General features: G+C 44.3%; 1 protein-coding gene and 1 long non-coding RNA gene across 3 annotated transcripts; one reads left to right on the top strand and one right to left on the bottom strand.

Moving 5' to 3' along the window:
- The first annotated feature begins 332 nt into the window (after positions 1-332).
- Positions 333-4878, top strand: LOC310897304. Of its 2 annotated transcripts, none has more exons than XR_014582205.1 (4): positions 333-485; positions 3022-3109; positions 3391-3524; positions 4573-4878. It is a non-coding gene; the product is annotated as an uncharacterized lncRNA (long non-coding RNA). The 2 variants fall into 2 exon arrangements; XR_014582206.1 differs by having other exon boundaries at positions 350-485; positions 3019-3109.
- Positions 4879-8331: 3453 nt separating this feature from the next.
- LOC310897303 (gallinacin-9-like) lies at positions 8332-10169 on the bottom strand (the record flags this gene model as incomplete). The annotated part of the gene is made up of 2 exons (XM_083830747.1): positions 10008-10169; positions 8332-8465 (listed from the first exon to the last, which is right to left on the bottom strand). Exons 1-2 carry the CDS (start codon positions 10063-10065, stop codon positions 8332-8334), a joined length of 192 nt encoding a protein of 63 aa, XP_083686873.1. The 5' UTR covers positions 10066-10169.
- Between the last annotated feature and the right edge of the window lie 2935 nt (positions 10170-13104).

Here is a 13104-nt window from a genome sequence, read left to right as displayed (position 1 = left end):
ATAAAGCTATCAGATTTAGAGTTGCTTGAGTCGACTGAAAGGAAAGGCAGCTCAGATGCCCACCTTCAGGTTATTTAAATCTATGTTTTGGCCCCATCTTCATGGGTAAAGTCTCCATGAAGCCTGGCTTTGTGATGAAGCCTGAAGCACAGACAAAGATTACTGCTGCTCACGCAGTGCTGTGGCAGAAAACACCAGGCAGCAGATGAGATTTCCAGGCAGCTTTTGGCCAAGTCAGGTCTGGGCAGGTTTCCACGGTGCCGGCCAAGGCCACCGAACAGGCAGCAGGACATTTCCCCAGCTGGATTTCGTGATATTCTTGCTAATCGCGGACGTGCCGTAAGGACAAGTGTTGGGCAATCGTACCAAAGGTCTGTTATCCCTTCCTGTCATTTGCACAGAGCACACTGGGAGAAGAGGATGGCAAAGAGAGGGTGGAGGATCCTTTTGGCCTGAAGTTGTCTGAGGACTCCTCGACATCAGAGGTAAGCCACAGCAGGATAGAAATGATAAATAGAAACAAGGGGCTTAATTCAGTGACCTTCACCCCAACATCCAGAGGAATTTGCAGTGCTCTGGGTGAGGTGGGGCTGGCAGACAAGGTTCAGGAAAGAGGAGACCAAGCTTTGCTGGAGCAGCCTGGCTGGCCAGGAGGGAAACAAGGACATCCCATGTGGCATTTGCCTAAGCGTGAGCAAACGAATCGATCCCTGAATATTCACAGAGCACAGGAGTCTGTGGCATTCTGGGTGATAAAAAGATCTGCTTCAGGCCAGCTGGGATTTAGAAGAATATTTTATATATATAGCATTTATATCTAAAACTTTGTTAGCATGACCACATGGAAGGACTCTTCTTCTAAATACTAGATGGCTTAATGCACATATATACATATACGTATACGTATACATATACATATTAGTGTGAATGTCCTAGGAGGACTGTAGAGAAATGAGAGAGTAAGAAATAACATCATTATAAGAAAGTAATTACTTAGTATCCTGACTGGTATTGACTAAATCATAGATTGGGATAGCTGGATTTTTTTTCCTATTCGTATGTTCTTCGGCTAAGATAAAATATAAAGCAGGTTAGAAAAATCAGCCTTTATTTGTTAGAATACTTATGTATTATGAAATAAACATACACAGATATTATATATGTATAATATAATAATGATGCTATGATTCTATGGTTCTATGATTTTATGGTTCTCTGACATATATGTGCCTGCATGTTGTCATTAAAAGAAGAACACAATTTAAATGCTACACACATCCTTTGCAGCATCATGGAGAGAGGAAAGTAAATTAGACATGCAGCTGTGAAAGTATATCTGGTATCCAATATTGATTCATGGATTGTGTATATTTAATTACTAAGGTACACGTTGGGTTTAATTAGTAAGATACAGGTTAAATATGGATACCTTTCATGATCTTGAGTAGCCAAACTGATGTTTAAAGTCAATAACAATATACAGTGGTTAAAATAGCAGGTAGTTTAACTACCCTATTTTAGAAATTTAAAGTAAGCTTGCCAACAAGCATAACAACAGATACAGCTTGACCAGGGAGGTTTTGGAGTCTCCCTCCTTGGAGATCTTCAAAAGCCACCTGGACGTGGCCCACCCTGGATATGGCCTCCGACCTCAGCCATTCCATGATTCTGTGTGTTTCTGTGAATTCATGAACTGAAGATCTTGTCCCAGTATTGGCAGCACAGGGGAACACTTTGGCCTGAACATATTTGGCTCGTTGGCTGCTGGGAAGTGATGTTTCAACTGCTGGGAAATGCTGTGAGAAGCCCAAGTCATTGGCTGGCTGGTCTGTGGCAGCTTTGTCATCAGCAGGAACATATAAACGCTGTTGTTCTGGGGCAAGGCATCACCCTGTGAAGCTCAGCACCTCACTGAGAAGAACCAGGTAGGACAGACCAGCCAGAGTGCCCCCCTCTCCACTTGTTACCTACTGATGCCTGAAGTCCTCTAGGATGAGCTGATAACAACTGACAAGGAGAAAAAAATGCTTATCTTTTTGAAAATATCCTTTGCTTATCTAAAATGAAAATTGTCATTCCAAGGTGTCTGCTTCTGCAGCTTAATTAAAAGCGTATGAACAATGAAAAGTATAATACTTGATATTTGATATTTGATTAATGCATTTGAATTATTATTGTAGTCAACAACGGTGATTCTGTATGATTATATTGGTTTGCATCATTTGCAAAATTTAGTTAGAGCCTGAAAAAAGGGCTGATGCTGGGGAGATGCTTTGAGGCTTTCAGCTGCTGTATGTTATAGAGGTGTTATGAAAAGAAGGGATAAATGTCTCCTCAGATTTTTCTGTAAAGATATTTTCAAGGACTTGCTACTGATTTGTAAGCTACAAATCATTATTATTATAATCATTATTATTTCTACAATTGAAGTCTCTGAGCATTCATTATCTAGAGAAATTAGAATGGTTTAAGTCATTATCTACAAATCCCTGAATCAAAATATGTGATAATTAAATAAAATGGACACTTTTGTCATTAATCATCTTGCCACAAACATGCAGCACCACACCATAATGGAAGTATTGATGCTTTTGTTTATGTAGCAATGTTGTATAAGTTATAAAAGACACCTAGAAAAACGTGCTTAAATTATAAGAATTGGATAAGATGTGGAGGGTATTTATTTTATTTTAAATTATAATATTCAGGGTTTATGAAATTTGAATGTAGGTGGAATGTTGACTGTCTTTGCACGCAATGGAGAGAAAATCGCTATACTCATTTTATTCTTCTAAATTGTATATGCATAAAATACATTTTCTTCATCTCATGAACTGAACTTTAAAATATGTATTTCTTCAGAAAGTGGTATTTCAATAGATTGATTCTAGAACATTTACTCAATTGCATAAATGACAACTATTATTCAACTTTTATTTACAAATTGCAGCTTATATGTCATCCATAATATTTGGGTCAAGTAATGGCCAATGTACCTTTTCCTGTGCTTTTCCCTAGTAGCTGTTGTACCTTGTGCCACTGCATTTGGACATGAAGATCGTTTACCTTTTCTTTGCTGTGCTCCTCGTAGTGCTCCAAAGCTCTTTAGGTAAGAGATCCATAAAGTCAGAGGAAACCCTGAGGGGATTTTGTGAGTACAGAAGGGGTAAAACAGAAATAGGGATAAAACGGGTTTACATCTCGGGCTACTTCTGTAGTAGTCAAACACTCTGTATGTGATTGTTGACCCTCCTTTGGAAATGAAAAGAATTTAATGGTGTGGATGTGGCCAGACCACAGGCAGACTGGGATATTGCTGTCATGCTACAGCCCTGACTCATACTTGATCTTCTTTGGGAAGGAAAATCAAGGCTCAGCTTCTTTGCACAGGTTTCATGCGAGCACCTAACAACGCCGTGCAATGCAAGCAGGCTGGGGGCACCTGTTCCACGGACCACTGCCCCCCAACCAGTACAAGAGCCTTTGGACGTTGCCAGCAAGGGATCCCTTGCTGTCGGACTGTGGTGAGTTGAGGATTTGATGAAGACTGGGTGTTTCATGGGGGAATGGGTTCATTACTCACTTTAACACATCCAGTCTACCCTTGGGATGTGAAACTCCTCCAGTGCAAGCTCCCAAGGGAGAAGGGACTCTGTATACTCAGAGGACTTCCCAGGGGTTTCCTCGCTTGCTCCCTGTGTACCACACAGGGTCAAAAATCATGCAGCTCGAGTGCCTTATAGGAAAGACAGTTCACAGTCAAAAGTCTCTGGCAGAGATAAGTAATTAGCTAGAAATTGTCTCTTTTCTCTGCAGTTCCCATTACCTGGTCCAGATGCCTCATGACAAGTAATATTGGCTTTGGAGGACACATTTCTCAATAGGATGTGCATATTGTCTAGGGACCCATGAAGTTTTGAACCAGTTAATAGGAAACCTGCATGTTTTATATTGTAAAGTCTACCAGGACTCACTCATGTTCAGAAGAAAAACCTGAAAGTCATGTTGTCTATAATTGTTCCCTTTTTAGGGAAAAAAAAAATCCAATTCCTTAGCAGAATTTAAAAGTTTCTCCTGCATATTTATTCCAATACAAAACAGGAAAAAAAAAAAAGCAAATGTACACTCTGCTTCTACTGTTTCTAATACTTAATTTTCTGTTTCTTTTTGCTGCAAGATGTTGTAGTTGCTCTTGGTTTTGGACACTCATTTAAACTTTGTTCAATAGTAATGGCAGAGACATTAAAAACAAAGAGTGAGCAGCAGATTTATATAGAGAAATTCCATATCTCCATACCAGAGACTTCAAGGTACGAAAGAAGCTTCAGGAACAGCAGCTTCCTTGCATTTCATTATTAAGTAAAATAGAAAGGTTTTCTATTACATGATTACAAAAATGATTACAATTTAGCAGCAGAAAGACTGTAGAGACCCTGCTAAGAATTCGTGAATTATCCAGGAATATTTTTGCTCTCAGTCCTTGGTGCTCAGTCAGTTCCTTCTGTGCGCTTTTATTCAAATATTTTCCTGGTTATAAGAACAAAATCTGAAAGTTTCTTTTCTCTTTTGCAGTATGACTAGTGTTTGCCAGTACCTTAGACCAGCTAAGCAGATCTCCTGCCAATTTATGAGAGACGTCTTCCCTTTAGAAAATCTGGAATTTGGGGCTAAAAATATGGTTTTAACACACACACACGCACACACGCAAACACACATAAACCCTAAAACACAAACAACAGAAGAATGACAACAAACACCTCAACAAACAAACTGAATGGCCTGAAGAGACTGCAAAAGTGATCCTTGGACCACCCAGAAAAGACTAAGCTTTTTCTTTTTTTCTAAAATAAAATAGTTTCCTAACAAAACTGCACTGCATCCCAGAGCGCAGATGATTATCGCCATGCAGAAGTCTGTCTCCATGAGAGGATGCAGAACGGGTTCTCTCCTTGGCCTCCAGAACAGATGCTTGTGTTTCTCTTTTATATCTAAAATATAAATAGTAATAATAATAATAAATAGTAGTAATAACGGGATCAGCACTGGAAGAAAAGTCTCCAGGAGAGGCTGAATGCACAGCTGTGGTTTTCAAATTTCGTAGTCTAAATATCTCTACAAATTTTAATGAACCTGCTCCAGAAGACTTGTGTCTGAGCCTTATACCTGCAAAGAGTTGTCTTGGTTTGTGTTTTTGCTGTAAGACCTGGATCCCATCTCAGACAGCGTTAGTGTGACATGGGGTAAAGTTCTCCAGGAAACCAAACCCCTATACAGACAGGAGCACGGCCTGATCCTCTTCCTTATCAGATTAACTAGCTACAGTCAGGGATAACTTCCCCAAACACACTGTGATTAGGCTAGTAAAAAAATGGAACAAAGGGGCCATGTTCAGAGCACATGGCAGTCCAAAACCAGCTCATAGCAGCTGGTGGGACGGAAAGCACAGATATTTGTAGCTGTCCCCCATCTCAAATCCTTTTGCCCTGTGTTCTGGGATGCTGGGGATGGGAAGGGGAAGCAAGGGACACTTCTGTACCTCATAACAGCAGGTGCTGAGGCTCCAGGGTGATGGACATGCATCCAGACAGCACAGCGCTGTGGTAAATAGTTTGGCTCGTTAGGATCCCACTAATGTGATGCTCGTCTAGACCAAATAAAGGCAACAGGAGCAGAATCACATAGATGTGGCGAGGCAGTTTCAAGACCTAAAGAAGTTGGCCTTCTGCCATGCTAGGATTTCTCTGCATTGCTGTTCTCTGCTCTTCTTGGTGTGCAGGCAGGTGATGGAGGACTGGAGAACTTCTGAACCCCACCCTGGTTTATGATTTACTGACATAACAAGTTGCCACACACAGACTGCTGCAACCCAGACGCTCTGCAGGATGATTTAACAGGACTCAATGACACATGCACTTAAATTAATTTAGTTAAATAAGCTTCATTTACAGGTTGATTTTTTATAGACAATAATAACAACAAAAACCACCCTGACATACACAAGCAAATGTCAGCAATGTGGTTTCACAGTGACTTGCTTTTATTAGAATTGAAGCTGCAAATCTCTATCAGGGCTACAAGAACTCCTTCTCAGATCTCCTCGTGCTCCCAGAAGTCTTCACCCCATGGGAAAGGCTCCTCAGGTTTCCACCAAGGCTGGGATTTATTGATGTCAAAAGTCTGGAGATGTCTCAGGTTCCCAGAGCTCTTGTCTGCCTGGTCAGTGAGGTATCAGTTTTAGGAACTGGGTGTCCTGCAAAGAGAAATGAAGTGCTTAGCTATTCTGCCTGTCTCTGTCCAAACAAGTAAATGATGCTTTCCCGTCTCAGGCTGATGCAGAAATCTGGTAACACGTGGAGTTAGACAACAGGAGATCCTTGGGATCTGGAACTCTGCTCTGTGCTCACAGACTCACAGCAGGGCTGAGGCTGGGGACACCCCTGGGTGCCCCTGTCCCCCCCTGCCCCAGCAGGGTGCCCAGCCCCACGGCCCCGGGCTCGGGGAGCTCTCCAAGGAGCAGCCCCCGGCCCCTCTCGGGGCAGCCTGTGCCAGGGCTCCGGCACCCGCCCGGCCCAGCGGTGCTGCCTGAGGGGCAGGGGGAGCCGCCGGGGCTCCGGGCTGGGCCCGGGGCCTCTGGGCCCGGCCCTGGGCACCGCCGAGCAGAGCCCGGCTCCGGCCTCTCCGCACCTCCCCGCGGGTCCTGACGGCCATGGGGGAGCTCCCCCGGAGCCTCCTCTGCTCCAGGCCGAGCAGCCCCAGCTCTCGCAGCCTCTCCTCACAGCACGGGGGCTCCGGGCCCGGCAGCACCCTGGGGGCCCCGGCCTGGGCTCTCCCCGCTGGGTCCAGGTCTCTCTGTGCTGGGGGGCCCAGGACTGGTCCCAGCACTCCGGGTGCAGCCTCACCGGTGCCGAGTAGAAGGGCCATAAGACAAAGCAGATAAAATGGAGGATGTGGATGTTACCACTCAGCACACACCACAGTTTGCTGGCTGCAGCTGCCGATGACCCAGAATGCCTGACGGGCATATGGCTTAAGAATAAAACTAATTTAGGAATAAAGCAAGCATGGTCGATCCTCTCCTTCCATGCCCTCAGAAGTGTGACAAGGCCTCTCACTTTTGTTGTATCCTTCAACATGATGTTTCACAGAAAGCGAATTCAATTAAGTATAAAGGCAAATAATTAAAAGTAATTGAACAATTAAACAAAACAACAACTACAGCAACAACAGATTTATAGTATCCAAAAGTGTGTGGATCTGTTACAGCTCCTTTGATATGAAATGCCACCAATGGCAGAGTTGGACTGTGACATTACAGCATGGCTCCCTCAAGTACAGCTCCAACAGATGCAGGAGCTTTCTCGTGGGTGCTGATGAAAAAATGTTGGACTTCTACAGGGTGGAAGATCTCCTACAGTCTGATTTGGTCTAATATCTGGCCCTTTGACCCAATAAAGCAACCCAGATGGAGAACTGCATTGCAGGTGTGAGTCCTGACTTGCTAATGGTTATGCTGTGCTGAAAACCTTGGGGTTTGGTGGCGTGAGGTTCCGTGCTACTGCCTGTGTGGATTGAAGAGGAGTCCTCAGAGCTGTCTGAAGCCAGCTGTCTCCACACTGCTTAGTAGGGGCACAGTTTGAGCATGAGCTGGTTCTGCCCTGGCACCAGGCTCATGCTGGAAGAAGAACCAAGTTATTAGCAGTATGGAATTTCAAAGGCTGTAGGCTTGAGTGTGAGCCCAAACCTGCATTAGTATCACAGATGAGGTATGGTCTCGGGGAGAAAACAGCCCTCTTGCTGCAAAGACAGCCAGCTCTGGCAAAATCCAGCTCCCTCCCTGCTTAGCACCAAATTCTCCCTGTGGCTTTTTCAGAGAAAGCAGACTGGCATTTTTCTTTCCTCTAGCCTCCTACAGGTAACATAACATTCACTTTGGTTATGTTTTATATCGTCTCTGTCTGAAACCTGAAGCCGTTTGGTGCACCAGGGACCAAATAATATAGAATGCCCATGGGCTTCAAAGACGAAGGAGGCAGGACAGGACACTCCTTTGAAACTAAATTTCCTAGGGGTTCAGAGGCTAATCCACCATCAGCTCCATGGAACTGTGGGCTGCCTGAGCAGCAAATATTCTGTTTAATTCCATAAGGCTCTGTTTTCTGTTATCAGCCAAATGCCCAGCAATTAGTGTTGATTTTTTTTTTTATTATTATTATTTCTACTTTTTGGAGGACATAAGAAGCAGGAGGAGGTGTCCTTCTGCATGCCAAAGAGAAAGAAAAGCCCACTAAATCTATTTGTACTTGCATGAGCATTGCACTGGAGGAATTCATCTTACCATTTGCAGCATTTCAGCTTCCCACCACGGCAGGTCCCAATGTCAACCAGAGAACCAGAGCATGCAATAAAAGAGCAGGAGCCACGGTTTTGCCGGCATGCTACGGTGTCAGCATCTCCCTGGCTGTAAGCTGAAAAAAAATTGAGGGAAAATTCATGTTCATTTGTTAAGTCTGAGGGTAAGGAGAGTTGCAGCATCAAATTAACCAGGCATGGTATGTGATATCATGACATAGTGCTTGGCATGTGGGTTTGTGATTAGGGTAACTGAGGTCTTTCGTTTCATATGAAATGCAAACTAGTTAGAACAGTGGGCTGTAATGTCTGGAGAGAGAATCTACCCGATTAGCAGTGACACAGAGATAACTTCTAGCTTCCTTAACATTTCTGCTGGAGACATGTACTTGTCATTCCAGTTACACACAGTAATGCTACAGCATGTGAAAAAGCCATAGGAAACACAGAAAAAAAAATTACCTTGAAATGAATCTCATATTACCCTAAAAATGTGATGTCATTCAAATTAAAATGTCTTAACTTGACTTTTTCAGGCTTTTTCAGCAAATGCAAAGCATATTTATGATTCATTATCATTATTTGCTGCTTCCAATAGCTTTCTGCATGCTCACAGGAAAGCTGTGCACTGTGTTGCCAAGTAAGATATGGTAAAGTTAAAACAGTTGGCAAAAAAAATCATAAAAGGTAAATCTTAATCACAGCCAAACCTGTGGGACTAGAATTCCCAACTAGAATTTTTGATGCAGTTATGTATATACTATAAAATAAAGCCTGTTACTATTGTCACTAGTGTTGTATATGGTTTTAGCTAGATGCTATGCTGTTTTTACCATGCTTGGTATGTTCAGAACTGAAGAACCAAATGCTCGGGTGATGTCAAACTCTGCAGCTCCATCTTCATCGATACAACTGCCTGGGCTTATCCCAGATAAAGTGCTAGCCCCAAGCGTGGGTTCAGAGAGTTTCCAGGTTAAACATTACTTGTTCCAGCTGGCATGTTCAGGCAGAAATTCAATTTGTGTTCTTTTTATATTCCTTAAATGGATCTCCTACAAGTGCCTGCTCTTGGTCTAAGCAATTCTACATCCCTTCACTGAGTAGACTGGCATTTGGTGGTCTAGGAAAGTAAGTAGAAATTTGAGTCTACTGCAAACAGTGGAGAAAGATTAAACTTCTCTGAAGACCCCATAACAGTCTGGAATGATGCATGTGCTCGAAACCAATTTAATGCACATGGACAATAGAGTTCAGGCAAAGCCCCACAGTCTCAACTACTTTTTTTTTTTCTTTCCCCAAAATAGAGGCCTACTAATCTAGAACACACACTGACAAGGTGCAGGTGTGAATGTGAGAAGAGAAAGCTCCCACATCGCAGCATGAAACGCATTGTTGCGTCTTAAGTATCAGCCTACAGGGCTGCCTGAATACACAGGAGGACCATCTTTTTGCTATCATGCCGTCAGACAACTGGGCACAGGATGGATAGGGCTAGAAAGAGACCACCAGCAAGACTATCAAGGACCTTGACTCAATAGGTTAAAGATTAGGGCTACAACTAGGGAAGGGGACTTATAGTATGTCAGTCAGAGCCCAAGAGCAGAGAGGTTAGGACTTCTCTGCACATTAGCCTTCATCTCACCTATTTTCTGTCTTACCTGGAGCAGCCTGGAAGATGAAGAAGAGAAGAGCGACAAGGAAGAAAAGGATTCTCATGATTGCCAGCTAGTGATAGTCTTTGCAGGCGTGAAGATACCTGAAGATGGACGGAAGCTGATGAATGAGGCAGAAGATGGTTACTCCCCGTCCTTATAAAGGCTCTGGGACTGAGCAGTGCAGACAATTAGGGGGTGGAGGAGTGGTTGTCTGTAGAACAGAGAGTTCATTGCCCTATCACTATAGAGATTGGTGATGTATGAAGATGTTGCAACCCGACACATTCGAAGATGCCTGACCTGAACGATGACCAAACCATGTTAGCTGACCTGAGGAGCCAAAACACCGTGTGCTCGCGTGCCTGGTGCCAGCTGGTGGGCTGCACCCGGGCAGGACACAGGATTGGAGGAGGAGAGAGGTGGGTTTCCATGACCCACAACACTGTAAACCATGCAGTTTTGCTGATGCCCCGTGGCTCTTGGCCATGGTGTTGTGACAGACTGTCCCCTCCCCAGCCCCAAGGCACTGCTAGCGTAGCAAGGCTGCATGGAACTGGGAGGCAATGGGCCCTCCTCTTTTTATGGAGGAGTGGGTCAGAGCTTCAGTCCTCACTGGGATAGGAGTTGGAGGGCTGCAACTGGAGGAATTGTGTGGAGTGAAAGGATTGTGGACGTTCCCCCTCCCTGCCTGTGAAATCTCAGCATGGTAATACCTCCTGTTCTCCCAGATTTTCTCCTTGCATGGCTCAAAGCTCAATTATCTACATCTTATATTTCAGACCTTAGCCATTAATTTTTAAGGAACCTGGAAAATGAAGTCATTAGACAGAAAGGCCTAGAAGGAAGACCACTGTGCATTGTGCCACCTTGTTATGGGAGACTGCATCCCAAACCCCTTTCAGCACCCAACTATGTCTTGAAAACGGTGAGGTTATGTGCCTTACTGCTGCTACCAGCATTCAATTCCTGTACTGACAGTTACAACTTTCTTCCAAAGCCTCTGTGGAGACCTCAGACCTACTCATTCTCTGCCCCAAATGACTTCAGTTTAATAACATTTTCCCTTGCAGCTAGTCACCTTCCTGATGTGGTTATAAACAGAATCACATCTCTCTGGCTGGTTCCTTAGATTCAGCATACCAGGTCTGCTTGTGTCTAATTGTGTGTGATGTCTTCACATCTCTTATCACTTTGTAAGGGTTTTCATTTTTCTATATCTGAAAAATAAATAAAATCTCATTTTTTTTTCTCATGCCTGTGAAGGACCATCCATCTATAGGATGGACCAGAGGAAGTGTCACCAGACCTTTGTACAGCACTCTTAATATTTGTGCTTGTCTACAAGAATTGCCACTCCTGAGGCATATGAGAACTGCACGTGTGGTTTTGTTGTTTTTTTTTTTTTTTGCAAACATCATAAGCCAAGAATCATTAATGAAATGAAGTCATGAGGGTGCTTAATTTTTTACTGCTTCTGTGTGAGCAGCAAACTGAAACAATTGGGAATAAACAGCAGGAATTCAGCTATGTCTGAGCACAGAGGGCATGGACTTCTGTGTCTGGGAAACCAGCTGCCACAAATTGGGTGTCAGGCATGAAGTGGGTGCTTCAGCTTGTGAAAAAATGCATTGGTTTTCTATGTCAGGACAAGGATTTTAGAAACAAGCAAAGCTCTTCTTTACAGTGGATGGCAGATGAGGAGGTTGAGGAGAGACAAGAAGAGGCAGGTGGCAAAGTGGACAAATTCCCCTCCTTGCTTTATGTACTGTTGTCCTTGCCCAACAGACTGGAAAAGTATGTAATGCTGGTGGGACAGGTAGGACTGACAGCACTGCCATGACCCCATGAGGTACAAGGGAAGGAAGGGGAGCCTCAAATCTTCCTGTCTCATGTGAAGGGCACAGCACCCAGAAGATGCCTGGGGATATCAAGCCTACATTTCCTTCCCTTCGCACCCCCTGGACTGACGGTGGTGGGTTGACCCAATACGTTGCTGTAGCGATGTTTTCGGGGAACACGATGAGGAAACAGCTCCAGACCTCTGCCAGGAGCTGTGAGAATTGGGGTGGGCAGTGATGGTCTATGGAAAGGGCACCCGCTCAAGGTTTCGCACACACACGGCTCCATCTCTGAAAGCAGAGGATCAGACAAGAGGGAAAGAAAGGGGCCGTCCATGCTCATAGAACATGGCCAGCAAAAAGCAAGACCCCAAGGGTGAAGCTGCTTGCCATCACATTTGCACAGGCTTAATGGAGAAGGAAAATGCACTTGAATAAATTTTCTCCTGTCTGTTCCAGGGGTGTTGGTTTTGGGGGAGAGATGCTGCTGAACCAACCCTGCTGGCGTTGGCATGTTACACGTTATTCAACACTCTTTGGACCCAAAAAAACATCAGGAGAGGGAAGGAAAGGGGGAAGAGCTCCATCTTCCTCACCGCTCTCCCTCAACTCCTGCTGGAGAGCGCCAGTAGTGCTTGTCCTGAGTCCTAGCTCCTTCTTATGGAAGGTAAATACACTGGGGCCATAAAAGCCCCCCAAAAGTGGCTCAGGACAGGGAAAGGGAACTTAGGCGAGGTGCCTTGCTTCTTCCTTCTCCTTGGCACCAGGGGAAGGTACTGGCAAGCAGCCCCCAGCGCACAGGGAAAGCAGTGGGGCTGCTACCGATAGGAAGCTGTCGTTCCCGAGGTGTGCATTAGGGTTAATATTTGACCTGGTAGTGAAGGAGCAGGCGGAGGAGTATGCAGAGGACCTGCCCTTGTGAAAAAAAAAAAAGGCAAATTCATCACCCAGAAAAAGTAACTTCATCCTTTTGACTCACCATTCCTTTGTGGACTTGGTAGGTTTGTTGTTTTTTATTTTCATCTCGGGAATTTTCCGCTTTTATTCTGTTTTATGAGCTGTAGGACAAGGAGTGCAAATGTCTCCAGACCCGAAATAGTCTCTGCTTTGAATCACAACTGATGGGCAATTAATCTGCCAGAGCAGAAGGGCAAAATCAGTTTAGACAAAATCTTTTACAGCCTAGGAGTAAATAAAAAGCAGTCAGCGAGCTGAGTTTCCCTGTCCCAGAGCAAGGGGCAAGGAAGAAATGACAGCAAGAG

This window comes from Anser anser (assembly GCF_964211835.1).
Source record: "Anser anser genome assembly, chromosome: 3".
Classification (NCBI taxonomy): Eukaryota; Metazoa; Chordata; class Aves; order Anseriformes; family Anatidae; genus Anser; species Anser anser.
The sequence above is the reverse complement of the archived record's forward strand: the minus strand, read 5'-3'. Positions and strand labels throughout refer to the sequence as shown.